General features: G+C 41.5%; 1 protein-coding gene across 1 annotated transcript in view; it reads left to right on the top strand.

Moving 5' to 3' along the window:
- The first annotated feature begins 13,693 nt into the window (after positions 1-13,693).
- The window catches only part of PODXL2 (podocalyxin like 2), a 61,837-nt gene continuing 49,491 nt past the window's right edge, over positions 13,694-26,039 (top strand). Inside the window, exons 1-2 of the mRNA XM_037803326.1 lie at positions 13,694-13,830; positions 23,315-23,593. Of these exons, the coding sequence (XP_037659254.1) occupies positions 13,761-13,830; positions 23,315-23,593 (349 nt within the window). The 5' untranslated portion in view covers positions 13,694-13,760. The remainder of the gene's footprint in view (positions 13,831-23,314; positions 23,594-26,039) is intronic.

Raw genomic sequence — 26,039 nt, 5'->3', positions numbered from 1 at the left:
CTTCCAATTATGAACATGAAATGCCCTTCCATTTATTTAAGTCTTCTTTGATTTCTTTCAACAATGTTTTGTAGTTTTCCACATACAAGTCCTTTAAACCTTGGCTGAATTTACTCCTAGATATCTGACTTTTTTAGTTGTTATTGTAAATGGAATTTTTTTCTTAATTTCTTCTTCAAATTGTTCAATACTATTGTATAGAAACACCACTGATTTTTGTGTATATATCTTGTGCCCTGTTCCTTTGCTGAAGGTTTTTTTTCCACTTGTGTTATTCTTAGCTATTTGGTATCAGGATAATACTAGCCTCAAAAGTGAATTAGGGACAGACTTCTGGGAAGATGATTAGGAGTTGCCAGGCACACTTCTCTCCCAGAAAACAGCAAGGGACAGGCAGAAACTATCCAGAAAAACAGTTCTAGGGCTCCAGAGATCAGGGGTATACTGTGCAGCAATCAGTAGCGTGTGGGACAAAGAGACAGAGAAACTGCAGTGACAGATTTTGAGAAACTCCCTCAGCCCTGGCTCTGAGTACCTACCCCCCACTCGAGGAAAACAGCTTTGGGTTGTCCAGTCTGTCTGGCAGAAAGCTGCAGGCTCAGAGGGCTGCAGGTCCACTTTCCCAAGACCTGCAGTCCAGCAATGTTCCATCTTCTGTCCAGCAAATTTAGACTGCCAGGTCTCATGGTTTCAACCTGTCCAGCTAGGTGCTTCATGCCATTATTTCGACCCATGCCAGGAAGCCAGCAGAGAGCTAAGAAGAGCTTGCCTTCAGAGGGCTGAGGTGAATAGGTTGCCAAAGAGCACTCTCTGCTGGGCAGGTCAGGAAAATGCACCCTTGGGAAGTGGAATTAAAGGCTTTTTGGTGTCTACCTGACCCTCTCCTCAGGGCCCTTTGGAACTGGTGTATGCCCCCTTAGTGGGTCCCTGGCCCTGCTTGGTAATACTGACAAACCAAGTGACAAAGAACAGCATTAACACAAAGCCAATCAACAACAATATCATATATGAGAGAGAATATGACTGTCAGAGTTAACACATAAAGATAATTCTATGCCCAGATATCAGCAAAAAATTACAAGCCATACAGAGAAACAGGAATATATGGCCCAGTAAAAGGAGCAAATTAAAAAGTTGGTGGAGATACAGAATTTGGAATGAATCAAAGATTTTCAAACAAATCTCCTAAATCTATGCGAGGAGATGGCTAAAGAGATAAAGGATATAAAGATGATATTGGGTAAGCATGAAGAAGAATTTGAAATCATGAAAAGAAAAACAACATGTTATGGCAATAAAGTCATAGAGGTGAAATTTAAAATACACTAGAGGCATACAACAGTAGATTTGAAGACAAGAATAAAGGATCAGCAAGCTAGAATACAGACCATCTCTATTCAAACAGACAAAACAACAGATAAAGAAAATAATGGAAAAAAAAAAACTGAGTGGGGGGTCTCAGGGAATTGCTTGACAACATGAAGCACACAAACATATGTGTCATCAGTTTTCCAGAAGGAGAAGAGAAGGGAAAAGGGGCAGAAAGAATATTTGAGGAAATAATGATTGAAAATTTCCCAACTCTAATGAAAGATATAGATATCCATGTCCAAGATGCTCAATGTACTCCAAACCAAATAAATCTGAATAGACCTCCCCCAAGACACAAACTTAATCAGAATGTCAATTGCCAAAGATAAAGAGAGAATTCTGAAAGCAACAAGAGAAAAGGGATTCATCACATGCTAGGGAGGCCCAGTAAGATTAAGTTCTGATTCCTCATCAGAAACTATGGAGATGAGAAGGCAATGGTATGACATATTTAAGACATTGAAAGATCAGGCAAAACTGTCCTTCAAAAATGAGGAAGAGTTTAAGACATTCAAAAATGGACAGAAACTGAGAGGGTCTGTTAACAAGAGATCTTCCCTAAAAGAAATACTAAATGGAACCCTGCAGGTTGAAAGAAAAAGACAGGATAGAGAAGCTTGGGGGAGAGTTTAGAAATGAAGATTATCATTTAGTTACCTTTAACTAAAAGGGTAAAAAGAGAGACAAAGACAAGATATGACAAGTAAAAGCCAAAGGATAAAATGGTTGAAATAAGTGCTGCCTTTAAAAGTAATAACATTGAATGTTAATGGATTAAACTCCTCAATCAAAAGATATAGACTGTAGAATGGATAAAAAATGTGAGCCATCTATATGCTGTCTACAAGAAACCCACCTTAGACCCAAGGATACAAATAGGTTGAAAATGAAAGGCTGGAAAAAATTTTCCACACAAACAGTATATATATTAAAAAAAGCTGGGGTAGCTATACTAATATTGGGCAAAATAGAATTTAAATGCAAAGCTGTTATAAAAGACAAAGAAGGACATTATATATTAATAAAAGGGGCAAACCAACCAAGAAGAAGTAACAATCATAAATATATATGCACCTAATCAAGGTGCCGAAAAATACATGTGGCAAACTGGCAAAACTGAAGGGAGAAACAGACATCTCTACAATTATAGTTGAAGACTTCAATACACCACTCACATCAATAGATAGAACATCTAGACAAAGAATGATTGAGGAAAAAGATAACTTGAAAATTTGATAAATGAACTAGACCTAACAGACCTATATAAAACTATCCACCCCCTAAATGGCAAGATACACATTCTTGTCAAGTGTGCATGGGTCATTCTCCAGGATAGACCACATGTTGGGTCAAAAAATAGGTCTCAATAAATTTTAAAAGATTGAAATTATACAAAGCACTTCCTCTGATCATAATGGAAAGAAGCTGGAAATCCATAACAGGTGCAGGACTGGAAAGTTCACAAATTTATGAAGGTTAAACAACACACTCTTAAACAATCAATGGGTTAAAGAAGAAATTGCAAGAGATATCAGTAAATAGCTCAAGACAAATAAAAACAGAAACACAACATAACAAAACTTATGGGATGCAGTGACAGCAGAGCTGAGAGGGAAATTTATAAATGTAAATGCCTACTTTAAAAAGGAAGAAAGAGGTTAAATCAAAGGTCTAACTACACATCTGGAGGGAGTAGAAAAAGAAATGCAAACTAATCCCAAAGCAAAGAGAAGGAAAGAAATAGCAAAGATTAGAGCAAAAATAAATGAAATTGAGAACAAAAAAAAAAAATAGAGAAAATCAACAAAACCGAAAATCAATTATTTGAGAAGACTAAAAAAATTGAAAAACCCTTAACTAGACTGACAAGAAAAGGGGGGTGGGGAGAAGATGCAAGAAATACAATCAGAAATGAGAGGGGGTTATTACCACTGACCCCACGGAAACAAAAACAATCATACGAGCATACTATGAACAACTGTATGCCAATAAACCAGACGACTTAGATGAAATGGACAATTTTCTAGCAACACGAAAAACCTACACTGACTCTAGAAGAAATAGAAGACCTCAACCAATCATAAGTAAAGAAATTGAGACAGTCATCAAAAATCCCCCCAAAAAGAAAACCCAGGACCAGATGGCTTCACAGGAGAATTCTACCAATAATTCAAAGAAGAATTAATACCACCCCCCTCAAATGCTTCCAAAAAATTGAAGAGGAGGGAATGCTACCTAACTCATTCTATGAAGCCAACATCACCTAATATCAAATGTGCTGGTTTGGATCTATTATGTCCCCCAGAAAAGCAGTGTTCTTTAATGCAATCTTGTGGGTCCACACTTATTAGTCTTTTGAATAGGGTGGAAATTTTTGATTGAATGTTTCCATGGAGATGTGACCCATCCAACTGTAGGTGAGACCTTTTGATTAGATCATTTCCATGGAGGTGTGACCCCTGCCCATTCCAGGTGGGTCTTAATTAGATCACTGGAATCCTTTAAGAAAGCTCATGGAGAGAAGGAACTCAGAGAAGCTGAAAGAGACACTCTGGAGAGAACCTAAGATATGTAATCCAGAGTCTGCCCCTGGGAGAAGCTAAGAGCCGACACAGACCCAGATGCTTGGAGATGCTGGGAGATGCAGACAGAAGGATGTTTGGAGATGCTAAGAAATGAAGCCCAGAGTTTGCCCCAGAGAAGCTAAGAGAGGACTTCCAGATACTTAGAGAGAAATGTCCCAGGAGAACCAAGCAGAGAGCTGAGAGAAGCTAAGAAAGACAGAAGCCCAGAGCCATTTTGGAGAAAGCCATTTTAAAACCAGAATCTGGGAGCAAAGGACCAGCAGATGCCAGCCACATGCCTTCCCAGCTGACAGAGGTGTTCTGGGAGCCACTGGCCTTCCTTCAGTGAAGGTATCCTTATTATGTACACCTTTATGGCCTTAGAACTGTAAATTTCTAACCTAATAAATCCCCTTTATAAATGCCAATCCATTTCTGGTATTTTGCATTATGGAAGCATTAGCAAACCAGAATACCATGATAAAGGGCATATATGAAATACCCATAGCTAACGTTGTACTGAATGTTGAAAGACTGAAAGCTCTCCCATTGAGATCAGAAGCAAGACAAGGAAGCCCACTATCACCACTGTTCTTCAACACTGTGCTAGAAGTTCTAGCTAGTGCAATTAGGTAAGAAAAAGAAATAGAAGGCATCCAAATTGGAAAGGAAGAAGTAAAACTTTCACTATTTGCAGACAATATGATCATATATCTAGAAAGTCCTGAAAATTCTGCAACAAAATTACTAGAGCTAATAAACGAGTTCAGCAAAGTGGCAAGTAACAAGAGTAATACGCAAAAATCAGTAGTGTTTCTACACCAGTAATGAGCAATCCCAGGAGGAAATCAGGAGAAAAATTCCATTTACAATAACATCTAAAAGAAAAAATTTATACGGATAAACTTAAGCAAGGATATATAAAGGACCTCTATTCAGAAAACTACAAAACATTGCTAAAGGAAATCAAAGACCTGTATAAATGGAAGGACATTGTGTTCGTGAATTGGAAGACTACATATTGTTAAGATGTAAAGTCTACCCAAATTGGTTTACAGATTCAACACAATCCCAAACAAAATTCCAATAGCCTACATTGCAGAATTGGAAAAGCCAATTATCAAATTTATTTGGAAGGATTAAAGGGTCTGAATAGTCAAAAACATTTTGAAAAAGAACGAATTTGGAGGACTCTCACTACCTGACTTTAAAGCATATTACAAAGCTACAGCAGTAAAAACAGCAAGGGACTGGCCAAAAGACAGACATTGACCAATGGAATAGAATTGAGAGCTCAGGAATAGACCCTTAGAACTATGGTCAATTGATTTTTGACAAGGCTGCCAAGTCCACCCAATTGGGTCAGAGCAGTCTCTTCAACAAAGTGTGCTGGGAGAACTGGATATCCATATCAAAAGAATGAAAAAGGACCCCTATCTCACACCTTATACAAAAATTAGCTCAAAATGGATCAAAGACCTAAATACAAAAGCCAGAACCAAAACTCCTAGAAGAAAAGGTAGGGAAGCATCTTCAAGATCTTGTGGTAGGAGGTGGTTTCTTAGTCCTTACACCCAACGCACTAGCAATGAAAGAAAAAATAAATGGGACCTCCTCAAAATTGAAAGCTTTTGTGATTCAAAGGACTTTGTCAAGTGGGTGAAAAGCAGCCTACTCAATGGGAGACTGTATTAGGAAACCACATAGCTGATAAGGGTTTAATATCCAGGATATAGAAAGAGATCCTACAACTCAATGACAAAAAGACAAACAATGAAATTAAAAACTGGCGAAAGACTTAAATAGACATTTTTCCAAAGAGGATATATACAATGGCTAAAAAGCACATTGAAAAGATGTTCAACATCACTAGCTATTAGGGAAATGAAATCAAAACTACAATGAGATATTTCATACCTACTAGAATGGCCACTATTAAAAAAAACAGAAAACTACAAGTGTTGGAGAGGATGTGGAGAAACGGGAACACTTACTCACTGTTGATGGGAATGTACAATGATATAGCTTATCTGGAAGACAGTTTGTTTCCTCAGGAAGCTAAATATAGAACTGCCATATGATCTGGCAATCCCACTTCTAGGTATATACTCAGAAGAACTGAAGGTAGGGATGTGAATAGACATTTGCACACCAATATTCGAGGTGGCATTATTCACAGTTGTCAAAAGATGGAAACAACCAAAGTGTCCATCAACCGAAGAATGGATAAACAAAATGTGGCACATACAACAGAATATTATTCAGTCATAAAAAGTAATGAAGAACTGACACATGACAACATGGATGAAGCTTGAGGACCTTATGTTGAATGAAATAAGTCAGATATAAAAGGATAAATATTGTATGATCTCACTAATATGAACTAATTATACTAATATGAACTAAATATAATGAGCAAACTAATAGTGTTAATATCTAGAATATAGGTCATCAGAAGACGGAATGAGGGCAGAGAATGGGATGCTAATGCTTAATGTGTAATAAGTTTTTTGTAAATGTTTGGAAATGGATAAAAGTTATGGTAGCACTTTAGAGTGAGTGTAATTAACAGTGATGAAAAGTGGGTTGTGATTGTGATTGAAAGAGAAAGTTGATATTTGTGTGTGTCAATAGAAGGAAAGCTAGAGGATGAAACATGAGACTGTATAACATAGTGAACCCTCTTGGGGACGATGAGTGTGATCAATAGTACGAATATAAGAATGTTCTTTCATGAATTAGAACAAACGTATGATATTATTACAAGGTGTTAATAATAGAGTGGTTTATAGGTAAAAATATACCTAAAACAAATTCTGTGGTTTGTAATGAATAGTAATATATGAATATTCATCCATCAATTGCTAAAAAAAACCATTATGCTAAGTGAAAGAAACCAGCACAAAGTACTTCATATTGTTTGATTCCATTTCTATAAAACGTTAATATATATAAATTTATAGAGATGAAAAAAAAGTGTTCACTCTGACAGAAATAGATAAGTGGTTATGTAGAGCTCGACAAGGACAGAGGGATTGAGAAAGATGGGGTTTTTCTTTTTGAAGTAATGAAAATGTTCTAAAATTGATGGTGGTGATGAATGCACAACTCTGTGAACGTACTGAAAGCCATTGAATGTATCCTTTGTATGGATTGTATGGTATGTGAATATATCTCAATAAAATACCTTTTTGAAAAAAGTAAATTGGGAAGCTTTTTAACTTTGCTATAAAACAGTTCATGTGTTGAAGTTTTGATGGAACACACTCATCCCAAATGGTCTTTTTTAAAGGGCATATTTTGTCTTTTTAACTGTCTTTTCATTTTCCCCATGTTGTTTAGCTTTTCTACTTATTAAATCAATTTCAGTAAGTTGATATTGATATTGATACTGATATTCAGTAATTTTTTAATTCAGTTTTATTGAGATATATTCACATACCATACAATCATCCATAGTGTACAGTCAACTGTTCCCAGTACCATCATATTAGTTGTGCATTCATCACCACATTTTTGAACATTTTCCTTATACCAGAAAGAATCAGAGTAAGAATAAAAAATAAAAATAAAAAAGAACACCCAAATCATCGCCCCCATCCCCACCCTATTTTTCATTCAATTTTTGTCCCCATTTTTCTACTCATCCATCGATACAATGGATAAAGGGAGTGAAATCCACAAGGTTTTCACAATCACCCTGTCACCCTTGTAAGCTACATTGTTACACAATCGTCTTCAAGAGTCAAGGCTACTGAGTTGGAGTTTGGTAGTTTCAGGTATTTACTTCTAGCCATTCCAATACATCAAAACTTAAAAAGTGTTATCTACATGGTGCGTAAGAATGCCCACCAGAGTGACCTCTCAACTCCCTTTGAAATCTCTCAGCCACTGAAGCTTTATTTCATTTCATTTTGCATCCCTCTTTGGTCAAGAAGATGTTCTCAATCCCATGATGCCAGGTCCAGATACATCCCCTGAAGTCATATCCTGCATTTCCAGGGAGATTTACACCCCTGGGAGTCAGGTCCCACGTAGGGGGGGAGGGCAGTGAATTCACCTGCCGAGGTGGCTTAGCTGAAGAGGGAGAGGGCCACATCTGAGCAACAAAGAGGCACTCAGGGGGAGACTCTTAGGCACAATTTTAAGCAGGTTTAGCCTCTCCTTTGCAGTAACAAGCTTCATAGGGGCAAGCCCCAAGACAGAGGGCTCAGCATGTCAACCCATCAGTCTTCAGTGTTTGTGAGAACATCAGCAACAATCCAGGTGAGGAAGTCCAACACCTCTACATCCTCCCCCAGCTCCTCAGGGGGGCCCTGGATATTCAGTAATTTTTATTAATAAATTATGTCATGTTGCATATAATTTTTAAATATCATTCATAGGTTTGTCTCCCTTTTCATTCCTAATGGTATTTATGTCTTTCTTTTTTTTTTTTTTTTTTTGATCAGACTTGCCAGAGGTTTGACTACTTTATTCATCTTTTCCAATAACAGGTTTGTTTATTAATCAGTTCTATTGTTAACAATAGAAATTTACTGATTCATTAATTTTGTGGGTTTTTTAAAGCTTCTTAAATTGAATGCTTACTTCATTTGCTTTTAATCTGTCTTATTCTTTAATAAATAGATTTGCAGCTATAAAATTTCCTCTGTGGACTCTTGGCTGCATCCCATGGATTTTGATATGTGGTGTTTTCACATTGTCATTAATTTCTAAATAGATTAACCTTTATATTGTGATTTACTCTTTAGCCCCAAATTATTTAAATAGGTCTACATTTTGGGTTGTGGTTTTCTCCATCAATTAAATCTCATTTGCTTTTTATCTTTTAAATCTACCAGTTGGTCCTTTCTTATTTTCCAGTGCTGTTTTGGATTTATGTACTTGTACATATTTTTTCTATCAATTCTAGGAACCAGTAACAGGAGGGGAAAGCAGGCACATATATTCAGTGTGCCAGAAATACAACCTCATCTCCCCTGGGTGTTTTTATTTATTTTCAATGTGGGACATTCTCGATCATGTTTGTATCTAATGAGAAGACACAGAATGACACTGTACTGAAGAAAAGAGATGCCCTAAGATGGAAGTACTTAAAGAGGAGACAAATGTGATGATGAGCCCAAGTGGAGGCAATTGGCCTGTGATAAAGAAAGGGCGCTCCCTTTATTATAAGAAGAGAGGATACAGATGATGCGTCTCACCCAATGTTCCTCTTTTCCGAGCTGGACACCCTCAGTTAATGGTTGTTTTTCATGACATCTTGTTTGGTTTTCTCCTCTGTTACTTGATCCTTCATTAAAAAATGGTAACTATACAAACATAATGTTGATGAAGTCCAAACAGCACCATTCACTCCCTTTGATTTGGACACTATGCTCATTTTAGGTCGAAAATTGCTTTGCTTACATTTTATAGCAATTACTTCATGCTATTGTTTCCTCTTTATGGATTTACTTTTCATGTAACCTGTTATAAACTAGGTCTACCCCAAATTGTACTTGTATAGAGACTAGCAGCAAAAACCCACAGTCAATACTACCCAAATTGTGAGTCACTAAGTTCTGTTAATTCTGTCTCTTGAGTTTTCTCTCAAATTTAACCTCACCGCTACTCTTGCCCTCCTTTATCTATCATCAAGACTAATGTAACTGGTCTTTTTGCTTATTTCTTCTTTCTCTAGCCCTTCCTCCCTGTTGGCCCATAGAATCATCTGTTTAAAATACAGACCCAATCATGTCATGATTCCCAAATAAGAATTGAATTTCTTATAGGATAAAGTTCAAACTTATTATGGCAATCAAGATCCTTTACTACAGGGTCTTCACCTACCTTTCTGTATACTTTACTTTTTAGCTTTTGATTATCATACATATTCATTACCAGGAGCACATTTTAAAATACGGATTTACCCTAATGTAGATGGGAAAACTTTTCTTGCTTCTAGAAATTATAGTATAATCAATTCTAAACTTCAGACAGAACAAAAATACCCATAACTAACTGTGCCACAACTAACATAATGCCATGTTTTTTGATGCAATGTCGTGGGGCGGACGTATTAGTGTTGATTAGTGATTGAGTGTTTCCATGGAGATGTTACCCACCCAACTGTGACTGACGCTTTTGATTAGGGTGTGACTTCTTGATTGAATGTTTCCATGGAAATGTTGCCCTGCCCATTCCGGGTGGGTCTTGATTAGTTCACTGGAGTCCTACAAGAAGAGCTCACAAACAGAGGGACCTCAGAGCAGCTGAGAGTGACATTTTTAAAGAGGAGCTGCAGCTGAGAGAGGAAAAAAAAGCCCCAAAAGCAACCTTTTGGAGATCACCATTTTGAAACATAACTTGGGAGCAAGCAGATGCCAGCCACATGCCTTCCCAGCTAACAGAGGTTTTCCGGGTGCCAATGGCCTTTCTCCAGTGAAGTTGCCCTATTCTTGATACCTTACCTTGGACGCTTTATGGCCTTAGGACTGTAACTTTGTGATCAAATAAACCCCCTTTATAAAAGCCAATCCATTTCTGGTAATTTGCATAACAGCAGCATTAGCAAACCGGAACAGTAACATACCCATAATATCATCAAATAAAATGGGTTATGAAGTTTAAATTGACCCCAGGTTAAGTAAAGTGATGTAGTTCTGTGAATTATATAACAATGTTGTTCCTTAAGAATTTAAATTTTGTTACTGCTTTTCATTACGTTCTTAGACCAGTCACTTTTTCCTTGTCCTTGGGTTTCTCATTTACAATATAAGGACCTACTACTTTGTACAGATTAACTCCAAATTCATTAAGGCATTTAGCTAATAAGCCAACTGTCTTTTTTTAAATTCAATTTTCTTGAGATATATTCACAAACCCTACAATCATTCACAGTGTACAATCAATTTGTTCACAGTAACATTATATAGTTGTGCATTCATCACCAAAATCAATTTTTGAACATTTTCATTATCATAAAAAAGAATAGTAATAGAAATTAAAGTAAAAAAGAACACCCAAAACATCCCATACCCCCTATCCCTCCCTATTATTCATTTACATTTTGTACTCATTTTTCTACTCATCTGTCCATACACTGGATAAAGGGAGTAGGAGCCACAAGGTTTTCTACAATCACATGGTCACACTGTATAAGCTATATAGCTATACACTCATCTTCAAGAATCAAGGCTACTGGGTTTCAGTTCAATAGTTTCAAATATTTCCTTCTAGCTATTCCAATACACTAAAACTAAAAAGGGATATCTATATAATGCATAAGAATAACCTCCAGAATGACCTCTCAGCTCCATTTGAAATCTCTCAGCCACTGAAACTTCACTTTGTTTCCTTTTACTTTGCCCTTTTGGTCCAAGAAGCCTATCTCAATCCCACAATGCCAGGGCCAAGTTCATCCTGAGTCATGTCCCATGTTGCCAGGGAGATTTACACCCCCAGGAGTTATGTCCCAAGTAGTGGGGAGGGCAATGAGTTTACCTGCAGAGTTGGCTTACAGAGAGAGGCCACATCTGAGCAACAAAAGAGGTTCTCTGGGGATGATTGTTAGGCACAATTATAAGTAGGCTTAGCCTCTCATTGCAGTAACAAGCTTCATAAGGGCAAGCCCCAAGATCGAGGTCTCGGCCTTCTAAATTGATAGTCCCTAATTCTTGTGAGAATATCAGTAATTCCCCAGGTGGGGAAGTTTAATATTTCCACATTTTCCCCAGTCCCTCAGGGGCTTTGCAAATACATTTTCTTCTCTGCCCAAATTACTCTGGAATGTATCAGGGTTTCACACTAACCTGTACAAACCAACCAGATTTCACTCCCTAATCAAAGTTCAGTGTAATTATGGTGTTTGAATAAACTGACCATACAAGTTAAATTATATAGTGTGCTACAAAAAATATAGATTTTGCACCTAATAAACATCTCTTCCTTTGGTCTCACACAGAAGTTGAAATTTTACAAACACCATCAATATCATCCTTTACCCTTCAGTCTGATTTACCTTAGTCCTAACCAACTCCATTTCATTCATATCTCTAATTGAAGTCTGATCTCTTTTCTCAGCCTCTTTAACATTTGCTGTATGGGGTAATGCTGACATTCATAGCTGCCAAACTCTGGCTCTGAGTCTCAGGTGTCACACAGATACCCAAAGTTCTAGGGACCAACCAGGTTATACACAAAAAGCTCAGCAGTCACCTGTCTTTTTAACTGTTTTCTGCTTGTCCCTTCTTCCCTTTTCCCCTTCCTAATCATGAAACTTGTTATTCCCCTAAGTATGATAGGCCATTCACTATTATACTGTGCTACTTCTTTCTCATGTAAGAACATGAACCTCCTTTTGTAGGTTCTATTTCTTCTCTAATGCCATTCCCAACTCCTATTTCTCCTTAGTATTTAGCCCTGGAAGAGTTTTTTGAGATCATCTACAAAATCCAGTGATTTACTCCTAGATACAGGGGTCAAGGTATATTTTGAAAAATCATAATCAATAAAATCAATGTGCATTTTAAAGAAGTATTTCCCCAATATAATACATATTACAAGTATACAAAATTATGGTTGCTGGAGATATATAAGATGCACTGATTCTAAAAGCATAAGAGCTTTTCTCTGTTTCTCAAAGAGGAAGAGTTCCTTACCAACTCAGGAATCACTGACCCATTTTTGTCTGCCTGGAATGCTCTCTCCCAAACCCAACCTCCTACCCAACACCCATTCATTCCTTCAGGTTTCAACTTAAATGCCATTTCTTCAGGAAGGCATATATAAAAGTCCCCTTCTATACTATCTCATAGCCCTTTGTCTTGACAGAACTTACTACAATTGTAATTCTATGATTACATATGAGTTAATTTTTTTGAACGTCTGTCTCCTCCATTTGGCTAACTACGGGGGCGGAATGTGCCTGTTCTATTTACTATCATAGTGCTTGGCCCTGGAATGAATTTTATTTACCCAAACGAGTAAAGTTTAGCTTGCCAAAAAGGGACACAGATTAGAAAAGTTAAGAAACCCTGTGCTAATAATCCAAAGCCCTCATAGCAGATAACTGGGGCCCAGCGTGAGAAGAGATTTGCTCAAGACCTCCTAGCCAATGAAAGTAAATATTTGAACTCCATGTCCTGGCTCTAAGCCCAACTGTTTACTCCCTCTTGGCCCGGGACCCTTGCCTCATCATTCTCTTATCTTGGCAATCAAGGCTCATCCAACTCTAGCACCTATGTCAGAGAGCCTTTTCCTGACCCCACTCCTCTCCTGGGGCTCTCCGTTCAACCCCGGTGGATGATAACCCGTAACCTCCACATTGTCAACTCCAGCGGTCACTTCTCCGTCCCCTTCTCGTCAGTATCGTTTGATACAACTGACCACTCGGTGCTTCTCGGTGGGCGCTCAGGAATGTTTGTGGATCCGTGAACAGGTGACTCCCCAAGCACGCCCGCCACGATCGCAGCTCCCCTCGGTGGGCAGAGGGCCGGGGGCCGCCATCGAGGATGCCACGAGCCGCCTGTCAGCGATAAGGCGCGAGGTGCGAGGCCCAGGGGTCCCCCCGCGCTCTTCGCGGCCCCGCCCAGCGCAGGTCTCTCGCGGCGCTGATTGGCCGGTCGGGCACGCGGGGGACGAGGCAGAGGGGAGGCTGCCCGCGCGCCCGCCTCGTTGCCGCGGGGGCGCGCCCGCGGCACGCGGCCGGGCGAGGCCGGCTGTGAGTGACGGGCGCTCAAACCAATGGGGCGCCGTGCGCGCCGCCGCCGCCGCGCGCGCGGTTCCTGACGCCGACCCCAGCGCCGCGCCGCTGCGGCTGCGGGCGGCGAAGGCTGCACCATGGGTCGACTGTCGCGGGCCGCGGGACTCGTGCCGCTGCTGCCAGCGCTGCTGCTGCTGCTGGCCGGGGGTGAGTGCGCGCGGCCGGGGCCGAGGCCCGGGCCCGGGCGGGCCTGCGGGGCGCGCGGGCCGGAGCCTGGCAGCCCTCAGCCCCCCGCCGTCACGCGCGCAGCCCGGGGGTGTGACTGGCGTGTGGCGAGGGGTGTGAGGGGACGCGCCGCGGCGGGCTCGGCGGGGCCGGGCGGGGCGGTGGTGGCGGCTGCTGGACAGCTCCCGCGTGGCCGCCACACAAAGGGGTGAGGCGCGGCGCGGGGGCGTGTGTCACCGCTGGGCCCCCTGCGGGTCGTCCCCGATGCGCGCGCGCACACACACACACGCACGCACACACACACACACACACACCGAGACAGGACAGTGAGGACAGACGTGCCACCGTGTGTGCCTCGGGGTGTGAAGGAGGCGACTCAAGGGGTGCGGTTTGAGCCCCCAGGCCTCGGGGCTGCATGTCTGTGCGTGTGTGCGCTTGTCACGGCTGGCATCCCCTGGCGCCCGTCCCTGACATACACACAGGCACGAGAGTGGGGGTGTGACAGACTATGCCTTGGTGTGTGAAGACGACAATCTGAAGGTGGCTTCTGTTTCTGTAGGCGTGGCACAGAGGTCGTTGTGTATTTGTGTGTGCTTGGTGTGTGTGTGTGTGTGAGGTCGGGGTGTGTGTGTGTGAGTGAGAGAGAGAAACAGATGCTACCACTAGCTCTCCTGGGTCCTCTGGTCTTCCCGTTCCCACACACATGCATACACACACACACACAGATGCGGGAGAGTGAGGGTGTAGGTGTAATTGTGTGTGAATTTGGGAGAGATGTCAGTGAATGGCTCCCATCCTCATAGGTGCTGCACAAGGTTGTAGGTGTGTGTGCACCTGCATGTTTGAGAGAACCTGCTAGAAGGCTCCCATTCAGCCACCACACCAGGGTAAAGGTATGGGGGGAGGAGGGGAGCGTGCATGTGCATTAGGAGAGAAAGGGAAGCAAGTGTGCAGGGGAGAAGAACGGTCCCTGCCGGCTAGCTTCTTTTTGATGGCCATGGAAGGCTGGAGAGACAGCATTTGTAAAGGTCCTATGTGGCAGCTACACCAGAGAGAGGAATGAGGCTGACTGGTGGAGAGCAAACCTGTCACAGTGCCTGACACAAAGTTCATGGGGGAGTGGATGTTTACACATATGTGTTGTTACTGGAAAGGGGTGTTTGCATCCATGTGTGATTGTGAATGTGAAACCTAGACTGTGTTGGCCACTTTATTTGGAGCTGACAAAAAAAAAAAAGGTATAATGGGAATGGCAGTGAGAAAGTCTGTGTAGTGACAGGGACACACTGCAGCTGACATGCAAGATATGTGTGTGTGACAGAGAACTCCTGGATAAGTTGTTTCCATTCAGCAGCTGTATGAGGGCATTGGGATGTAGTTTGGGGAATGTGGGGCAAATGTGAAAAGGATGTGTCTGTGAGAGAGAAAGAGACCCCTCGAACCACTTCTGGCAGACGCAGAAATTAGGTGGGGGAGTGCTATGTGTGTGTGTGTGCAAGGTTGTGACAAACTGTGAGACAGGTCTCATGTGAGTACCACTACAAAAATTGGGCCAGGGAGAAGGGTTGTCTGCAAGGATGTGTCAAATAAGGATATGGCTAAACAGCTTCTGTATGTTGGTGACACAGCAGTGGGGAGAGTGTGTGTTTAAGGTATAATTGGTGATGCTGGAGAGAAATGCTAGAATGTGTGTGCATGCGCTTGTGCCCATTAGATAGCCTTGGGTAGCTTATAATGGACACACAGGAGCATAACATACATGCGTGTGTACACTTGAGTATATATGAGATGCTGGTTTCTAAGCAGTTCCCATGCAGTTAACCATAAAGACAGGTGCACATTGTGTGCAGATGTATGTGAGTGAAAGACATTTTCTAAAGGCCAACCGTATGGTCTCCATATGAGGGGGAGAAGCAGTCTTTGCTTGATGGTGGCCATGAGATGCTACAGGGGGCATCATTACAGGACTCATCGTGACAAATCCCTGGGAAAATGGCCAGTAGGGAAAGGGCCACTCATACTTCTCATACTTCATGTCCTGGGAAGGCTTGCTTCAGTGAGGGTTCATTTTCTCAACTGTCAGTGCAAGGATGAAGAAAGGATTTAGGTGGTGTGGACAGAAACAGTGTCCATCAGGGTTTGTCTCAGACACACACACACCTATCTATATCCTTGCATGCCTTAAATCCTCTTTGGAAGAAGGTGTGGTCCAACAAATAAATTAAATATTGATTGGTCTCCTTTTTCTTTGTGTTACAGCCACACCACGGCTGGCCAGGAAAGTCTGGGCTATACCTGCCCATATCCTTATGTGGCTAGCCCTGGGTTACTGTCAGCAGCTCCACTCCCTTGTACTCTCTCTCCCTCCTTCTTCTCTCCCATACACAGTCTTTAGGCCACACATTTATTACCCTGGTGCTTGGACAGCAGGTGTGTGTCTAGCAGTATGTCTCTTTCTCATATACCTTTGTATAAAATCCTTACAGTGACCCTCAGACACATAGTGACACATACACATAAGTGAAAAAGTTTGTGTGTAGAAGGGTGATAGTGCTAGACAATTCCTGTTACAGCTGACACTCAGGGGTATGGGGGCTGAGTGAGAGATACTGTACCAGTGTCTGGCAAGGCTTAGGGGGATCTGGATGTCAAAGCTGCAGATTAGGGGTGGGGTAAAGGTGTAGGTGACCCTGGAGATCAGAAAATGGGGCTTGGATGGGGCGCAGACTGCAGGATCTAATTTGGAAAAGTGAGATAAAACTTGGGGTTGCTGGGGGCTTGGTCTTTTCACCTCCTGAGATTTAAGCCTGCTTCATCTGCCTCTTTCTCTGAGTTTGTTTGGGGCAGATTTTCAATTATTTGAGGCTGACCCCCCAATCCCTTTCATGTACCTTTTTTTTCCTCTTCCCCTCTCTGTTGGGGGTGATGAATTAACAGAAAATTATAGGTGCTAGGAGAAAAAAAGGAAAATCAATCCCACAAAGAGTATAATTCTGAAATTTTAAGTCAGGTGGGATCTCAATTAAGGCAGATTAATTATTAGGTGTGTAAAAGTAATTATACATAGAATGGTTAGGTCTAAGCTGCTGTTGTGATGTAATCTTATGGTGGGTAAGTTTGAAAAGAAATAACCTCTCTTATTACCTAAATAATTACCCGCTGCCAAGGCCTTTGAAAATATCAAGGTCTATGTAAAGACAAAATAATCATCATAGGGAAAAATAACTTCAAGAAAATGGAACTGTTTACTGGAGAACACCAGCTTCTGTTTAGGAATGAAAAAGCCAGGAAAATACCATATTCCTTTTTTCACAGACATCTTTTCACTAAGGGTTGTCCAAATCTTTGTTAGCTCCTGCCAGACCCTTGGCTAAGGAAGACCCTGGGGAGAAGGAGAGGTGTTAGAGGGAGACTGGACTTCTCCATTTCACAGGTGGAGAAAGAGAGATGCAGAGAATGGAATAACTAACCTGACTCATGGACCTGGGAGGGAATAAGACCCAACAAATTCATCAGGCCACAGTCCTCTGCAGAGAGAGAAAATGTATTTTATCCCCTAGAGGTGAGAAATAAACAGGCCTCCCCCAGGGAGAAGCAGTTTTCTCAAAATCCAAGCCATCCTAGAGAGCCGGACCACGGTCTCGATGGCAGCAACTTCTCTCCTGCCGTGCCACAGTTCAGCTCTGAGACAGTTTTGAGGTTTTGAAGAGGCAATGCATGTTTCATCTTTCATTGGTTTTGCGGAGGCTGAAAGAGCAAGAATTGTTAAAATCATTTGGCTGTTTTCTAAAAAGGTTGAAGTAATAGGTCTCTCCCCACATGCCTGCTGGAAACTGGTGTGTATGGATAAATATCTTCACCTCGGGTCTCTCAAGGATGAGCTGCTCAGGTGCCCTGGGAACCTAGACATGATTTCTTGTTTAATTATTACAAACATCTCAAGTTCCATTGACTTTTTTCTAACTGTAATGTGTGCTTTTTTTGAGATTCAATCTTCTTGTATTTGTTTCCTTGCCAACCTCATCCCCCCAACCTTGGAGTTACCTCTTCTGCAAAAACGTAGGGCTGTTATATTAGCTGGTATCTTGTATGAAAGATAGATTACATTTTTCCAAAGACTGTAACTTCCTTGAGGGCAGAGGCTGTATCTTGTTCAACTTTGTATCTCCTAGCACCCTGCTTGGGCACGGAATAGGACCTCAGTAGTGACCCTATTTTTCAGTCTATCTGAAAGTCGAATACAAATTTTGCCTTCAATAAGACAGCTCAGCCTATTTAAGACCAAAGTTTGATTCTAACTGGCTTGGTGTTATTGGTTTGACAGTTTTATAAGACTGATTATTTAAAAATTAGAAAATAAATATTAAATAAATGTATTTTATAGATGAAATAGTTCAAACGTAGGATCCATACAGAAATATATACAAAGGGGATTCTTGGTGGTGAAAATGTTGGGAGCTGCTTTACTGACCAAGTCTTTTGCAAGAGGAGAGATTCCTGCACTCTGAACCATTCTATGATTTGGATTTACTCTTGTTAACCCTGAGCAGAGTGCTAGAACAAAAGAGGTGTTTTTTAGTCTTCAACTCTGGCTTCTTTCCTTGGTCCTTAAATCCCATGAAATATATAAGTTATCTTGGATTATCTTCCTTTATTTGTCCTTTGGAGGAAGGGTACCTAGCCCAGCAAATAATAGCTTTCCTTTCTTCAGGGAGCATATGAAGGGTGCTTATGAAGGGAGAAACCAGCTGATAACAGTTCTTCCATTAACTGGTTGTTTGACCTTGATCCCACAAGGCTTTAGTTATTTCGTCTATAAAACAAGAGAGTTGGACCAGATAATTTATTCATTTCTTTATTCAAGCATTTATTGTCTGTTGTATATCAGAGACAAGGTAACATCATGGCTTCTTGCATGCTCTTGGCCTTAGCATTACCAGATTGACTCAGACACAGGCTCACCTTGACTAAATTTTCACCACTTGGTGAGGGAGGTCCATTATAATCTAATGAGAAAAGTATAGTCACAGTAATTTGTTCAGAAGGTTGTGGTAATAGAGAGGAATGGTATCTAGCTCAGACTAGGGATCAGGGAAAGCTGCTCAGAGAATTTGAGGCTGGAGGCAGGAGTAAGAGTTAGGCGGGCAGGTAGTGGGATGGGAAAAAGATGGGGAGGAGTGAGTGTTCCAAGCAGAGGGACTAGCATGCTCAAAGATCCAGAAGGAAAAAGATGTTGTCATGTTCTGGAAGTTGCTAGTAGTTCAGTTTGTGAGAAGCATAGAATATAAGAGAGGACTAATGGGGTAATGGCTGAGAGTGCAGAGGAAGTAACAGGCTAGTGTCAGTTTAGGAAGGGCCTTCTTTGCCATGTTAAAGGATCTGGCCTGTATCGTCTTGGTGATGAGAAACCAGCAAAGGAACTAAGCAGGGGAATGACAAAACCAGATCAGCAGTTTGGAAAGATTTCTCTGAGCTTTGTTACTCCATGTGGGCCTGTGGAGCCACTGAATCCAGATCTCCAAATGATGCATACACACATTAAAGCCTGGGAAGCACTGCTCCAGAGGTCAGTGTGGAGGAGTGATGGATGCAAGGAGAAATTAGGGGATCCTAAAAAAGCCCTACTGTTCTTCCAGCTGTAAAATACTATGAATACTGTGATACTGCTGAAGGCCTCCCACGAATCTACGCACTTCTGTTCCTGTGCTCATCCCTACTCCTTTGCTTTTACTGTGAAAAGTAGGGCATTTAGGCAATGTGCTCCTCACTGTCTACCCTAGAGAATAAGAAAGTAAACAGACATTTCTGAGTGCCAGTCTGAGCTTTCCTACTGTCAGTGTCATTTCTTCCTCAGGCCTCAGTCTTCTGTTATACTGTGTCATGAGCATGGTCAGTAGAGGACTGTAAGTAATTTTGTTAGTGCATCACCTTTTAGAGATCTCACACCCTGCCCTCCTTCTCCTGTGTCCCAAGAGAGTTATAATTAGTATACTATACCATAATTACTTGTTTTCTTTCCTGTTTCTTTACTACAAACTGAACTTTTTGGGGGCAGTGACCATATCTTTCTTATTTTTGTATCTACATGGTCTTGCATCATACTTGGTCCAAATAAAGCAGTCACTAAAGACCTTTTGGTTGAATGAATGAATGAGCAAATGAATGAATGAGTGGGATTTAACCATTTAAATTCCATTTATAATTTTTCTCTGTGTATCAGTTGGCCATTTCTTTGTAACAAATCACCCCACAATTTATTGGGTTAAAATAGCGGTTCTCACCTGGATCAGAATCATCAGCATCACCTGGGTACTTATAGAACTACAGATTCTTGGGCTCCACCAGAGACCAACTTGATTCAAAACTCTAGAATTTCAGTTTGTGTTTTAACCAGCCCTTCAGGTGATTTTGATGCCAGCTTAAGTTTCAAAAGCACTGGCTTAAAACAACAACCATTTCTTTAGCTCATGATTTTGTGGGTTGGCAATGTAGGCTGGCGTCAGCTGGACTCCCTTCCTGTGGTCAGTTATTGGTCAACTTTGCTTATCTCGGATGGGCTTTCTCACATATTGAGGGCTACAGCTGGGACGACTGAGCTAACTTGGCTCTGTTCTATGTGGTCTCTCATTCTCTAGCAGGCTAGCCCGGGCTACCGTGGACAGAAGTTCTGAGAGAATAGAAACATTCAAGGCCTTCTGAGGCTTGGAAATGGCAACCTCATCACTTCTTGCATGTTCTTGGCCATAGTAACTCACAAAAGTAGCCCAGATTTAAGGTGTGGGGAATTAGACTTCATCTGTTGTTGGGAGTCACATTGCAAAGGATGTGGATTATTGGAGGTTATTAATTGGGACCATTAATGACAATCAATCTACCACAGTGCCTCAGGGAAGAACCTTAAGAAGGTAGTCTTTCTGTGTTAAGATGCATCACCTTGTCGCTTTCCCATCCATTAAGAGATGAATATTTTTCTTCCTCATAAAATGTCAAGGTTAGAAATATACCAACAAGAGTTGCTCTCAGGGTCCTCTCTGTGACAGGAAAGGGTATTTGAGTGGAAGGGGGGTGAGTCATAGGAAGGCCTGAGCTACACAGAATCCAAAATCCTTATTTCATCCTTTCCCAGGAACTAAAGGGATCTCCAAGAGAAGTAGACCCCAAATTGGCTTTCTCTGGCTTCTAAATACCTTTGGCTCTAAGAAACCACAACATATGAAGTTCCTGTTTTCCTGTTTGAGTCAGTGACACAGATACGGGTGTCAGTAGCATGGTTTCAGCTCAGTGGTCTACCTGGAAGCAAAATCTTTGACCTTGGATGTGGTGTCTAGGAGCACACTTACCAGAAAGCTTTCTTTGTGGTAGGCAGCTGTGAGCAGCCCCTCTGATCCAGTGACTGCTCCAGGGAATTGTCAGCATAGCAGTTGTGTCATATCAATATCACTTGATTCTATCTTCTCAGGATCACAGGGTGCTCTTCCTTTAGCTTATGACTTGACTTTCTAAAGTTCAAAGTTTGTCCTGTGAATTATCTTCTTGATCTCAGCACTTCCTGGAAAGAGAGACAAAGATGAAGGATTGTCAGCCCTGTTTTACAGATGGAAAAGCTGGTACACAGAGAACTTAAGAGACTTAGTTTCAGAGACTCTCAGAGTTGCAGGTGACCATCGTAATAACCCAGCTTCTGGTTAAACCCTTTGAGGCTCTGATATCAGCCTGCCTATGTATGTTTCCACCCATTCGCCCTAGTTTTTCCTTTGATGCAACATAGAATAACTCTAATCTTTATTATTCATACTGGCCTCTTATTTTAATGTGTTTGAAGACACTGGTCATTGTCTGTCTTAGAGATACTCTTTCCAAGTCTTCCCCAGTTCTTTGTTTTTTTATATGGTATAATAATACTTATATTTGTGATATAGTCTACAGTTTGTGAAGCTCTTTGTAGAGCAGTTTACACACTTGGCACAGAGATTCCTTGGTGTTGTACTCCTCACTCTGTGAGGGCTGTAGAAATTATTGTCCTTGTTTTACCAATGAGGAAACTGAGGTGGGTGGAAGTTAAGTAACTTTCCCAGAGTCACTTGGCTGGAGAAGCCAGAATATAAACCTACTTTCCTGGCCCCAAGTTCTTTCCACTAGAGTATCCTTTTCTCTCTGACCTCAAGACCTATTTGTTTTCTTTTGGAAACTTTTTAGTTTGCGTAAGTTGTCTTTCACTCTATCCCAGAATGTTGCCCTTAGGATTGGATATAGTATTCTTGTTCCAACCAGTGCATGGTTTGTAAAAACTGTCACACCTGGTATACTCACTATATTTCTGATAGAACAGTCTGAATGCTCTCATTTTTTCATTGTGTAGGCTCCTCCCAAGCGTATGTCCTACTACTTCAAAAGATGATTGTAAAGACTAAAAATCAGGTAATGTGTATAAAGCATTTAGCCCATGGCACCAGTAATTGTTAGCTCTTATTTTTATTTATAAACATCACCAAACATTTCCATGAACTACTGTCAAATCAAGTCACGTTCAGGTCAGGGGTAGAACAGGTAAGAGACTCCTGAAATTCTGAGGTGAATCTGACATTACTTTGTGGCTCCTTAGACCTTGATTTCCAGCATCATTTAATGTTAGTCTTGGAAAAGAATTTGGAGGTCATGTCCTCCAACTTTCTCATTTTTCAGCTGAGGAGACTGAGACCCAGGAGGATTAAGCCACTTTCCAGAAGACCTATAACAAGTTAGTAACGGTCATCTAATTAAGTCATTAAGATAGTAATTAAGTTTTGAAACTGGCAATTAGGGCTATATTCCTGTAATCAGATAATGAAAGTGAGAGAGGAGGAATAAAGGTCACCTTTAATTGTTGTTTGCTTGTCTATTTGTTTGTCCTGATAAATTAGAAGAGAGGATCCAAGATTCTAACCAAATAAGCCAAATTACCAGTGACCTCACATGCACATGGTTTTTGAAAGAATGTGTTCAGATGCCCTATAGCTGAAATAGAGATATGTTCTTAATACAGTTCATCACACTTAAACATAGGATAAAAGCTAGGGAATAAGGTCTGCACAGGAAGCTAGGTCCTTCAAAGCAGGGACCCCGTCTTCACTTGTGTTTGTATTCTCAGCACTTGCACAGTTGCTGGCAAATAATGGGTATTCAGTAGATGCTTTCTGAGTGAGTCACTGGCCAGTGGAATGCTGATTCCATTCGTTCCTCACTCTCTTCTGTCTGTCTCCCCAAGCCGCTGCCACAGGAAAGGCTATGCAGTTTGGCCTTTTTGAAATGAAAAGGACATCTCAGAATCTCCTTGCAGCCTCTGGGTGTTTAAGAGTGACCATCAAAGCCCCAAAAACACCCTTTGGTCCTCTGTTGTTGGAGAGATGGCTTAACCGGGTGCCTTTCCAATCCCCAGTCCTTGCCCTCTCCTGCCTCTTCTAACCTTTGGGCTTTTATTTCTGTGCAGGAGTGTCCCTGGGTGCATGTATGGCTGGGTCTGAGGAGCCTGGCCCAGAGGGCCTCACTTCCACCTCTCTGCTGGACCTTCTGCTGCCCACTGGCCTGGAACCCCTGGACTCAGAGGAGCCCAGTGAGGCCATGGGCTTAGGAGCTGGCCTAGGAGCCCCTGGCTCAGGCTTCCCCAGTGAGGAGAGTGAGGAGTCCCGGATTCTGCAGCCACCGCAGTACTTCTGGGAAGAGGAGGAGGAGCTGAATGACTCCAGCCTGGACCTGGGACCCACTGCAGGTAGCCCTTGCCCATCTTACATAAGGAGTATGTGTTAATTGCCAGCAGAGCATGAGACAGTCTAGGCAGAATGCCAAGTGACCATTTCTTTGACTGGAATCACTCCTCTCTCCTTAGTTTTTTACCATGCTGCTGTCCCCCTGCATATCAAAGCCAAGGTTCTGAGTATCTGTTAGCCCCAAAGGCCCTTTTCTCTTTAAATTAACTGCTATTTAGTGAACACTTACTCTGTACTCATATGATTAAATATAATCCTTGTAGCCTGTGAGGTAAGTAATAATGGCCCCATTTTAAACACGAGAAAACCGAAGTTTTTAGAGAGGTTAAAAACTTACCTGAGATCATACAGCTGTTAGGATGTTCAGTCATGATGCAAACCTAGGTCTTTCCAAGGCCTAGGGTTTTTTCCCCTGTGGTGCTATACTGTCTCTACTGAAGGTTCCCAAGAGGTAGGCTGATTCTGTGTCCCCCCATGGGTCTACATGATCCGCAAGCAAGGTTTTCTAATTGCCCTTCCCTCACTTATGCGCCAGAGCTGGTTTCTGGGTTTACAGAGTGTGGCTGCCTCGACAGCTAATGGACATCTGTGTCCCAAAGGAAGTTTGAGGCCCGAAGTCTGGGACTCAGAGCTGGAATGCTGCAGCCATGGGGCTGGTTACAGATGAATCAGAGTATGCTGGCAGTGCGTCTAGCCACAGCGGCTGTGCAAATGGTCTTGGCTAGCAGGATCCCAGTTTTCAGTGCTGGGCTGTTGAATTGGTGTGTGTGTGTATGGTGGTGGTGGAGGGAGGGTTTGCATAATTTCTCTGTAATTTTTCTTTTTAAAATTATATTATTTATTGGCTCTATTTTTTTCTAATTACAAAAATAATACATGACTGTAGAAAATCTGAAAAATACAAAAACAATACAAAGAAGAAAATAAAAACCACCTAAAATCTCACAACTAAAATATAATTATTATTAACATTTTGAGGTATATCCTAGTCATTTTTATATGCAAAGGGCATACTGTTTTCATTAAAGTATTTCATTAATATATTTCCATGTCGCTAAATATTCTTTAATAACCTTATTTTTAGCAATGACATAGTATTTCATAATGTGGATCATCATATGTATTAAGCCAGTTTCCTATTGTTGAATATTTAGGTTGTTTCCAGTTTTAATGCTGCTAACAAATATCCTTACACATTTTTGTACTTTTCTGATTGTTTCCTTAGGATAAATTTCTAGCAGAAAATTGCTACATCAAAAGCTGTATCAGTCAGCATCCTATGTGGAAACAGAAGACACATCCAATTAGAATAATTTATTTATAAGAAGGCTTTATTTATAAAGCAACTAATTTCCAAAGGCACGCGCAGGTCCGGGTGAACCTCAAGGGAATTCAGGGCTAGCTGCAGCTGAGCTCTTACCATCCCTGGACCTCTCACCCTCCCAAGGCCCACAGAGACAGAGGAGGGAACGAGTAAAGGAACCTGCAAGTATAGAGAGTGGTGTAGAACAGGCTCCCAGAGAGGAAGGAAACCAGGGAATAAATGCCACAGCAGCATTCATTAATATATCTATCCTCTCAGCATTGAAAAGAAATGCCACTTTTATCTTTCATTGGATAATTTTATGTACTTGTGTGCTTTTCTGGGCTTTTCCTTTTGTCTAGACTGTTGGAATTCTAGTCTAAGATAAGCACTCAGAGGGCTGAGGTCAAGAAAAAAATAGTCATGTGCCTAGGACCTTCCTTAGGATCACAGTGGAATGGCCCCAGCTTTTATTAGCTTAGATTTGTATCCCCCTCTGCCCCAGATTCATTTCCCTTTCCTTTCTCTCACTTCTTTTCTCTTCGTCTCCCACTGGCTTCTCTAGATCTTGTTAAAATAAAAATAGCTATTATTCATTGAGTGCAAGCTATGTAATTTGCAGACATTATATCTAACTATCACCCCAACCCCACAAGGTAGGTCTGTTTTCCCATCCTCGCTATACACAACTGAATGATTGTGAAGTGGGGGCACTGAGTGTCATACATGGCCAAGGGGCAAGAGGTGAAAGAAGGTGCCAGGAAGGACAGCTGCTTTTGTCCCCTCATTGCTCCTCTTCTGATTGGTCTCCTTGCCCCCCAAGGCCCTTACCTTTCCTCAGGTCAGTTGTATTCTCCATGCTATCCCCAATATGATCTTTTGGAAAAAACAAAACAAACAAAAAAATACTGATGCTACCTATTCTCTTCTTAAAAAAACAAAATAAAACTTTAATGGATTCCCAGTACCCACAGAATAAAGGCTAAACTTCTTAGTCTAGCGGAAAAGTCTCTTGACAATCTGATCCTAGCCTCCCCCTCTACACCCCCCACTGCTCCCCAACCCTGGCCTTATCTCCTACCCCTTTCCAACATGCATCTGAATAGCTTATTAGCTGATTGTCTTCCCTGCTTGGCACAGGAAGT

This window comes from Choloepus didactylus, chromosome 1, assembly GCF_015220235.1.
Source record: "Choloepus didactylus isolate mChoDid1 chromosome 1, mChoDid1.pri, whole genome shotgun sequence".
Taxonomy (NCBI): domain Eukaryota; kingdom Metazoa; phylum Chordata; class Mammalia; order Pilosa; family Megalonychidae; genus Choloepus; species Choloepus didactylus.
This window is presented reverse-complemented; position numbering and strand designations above follow the sequence as displayed.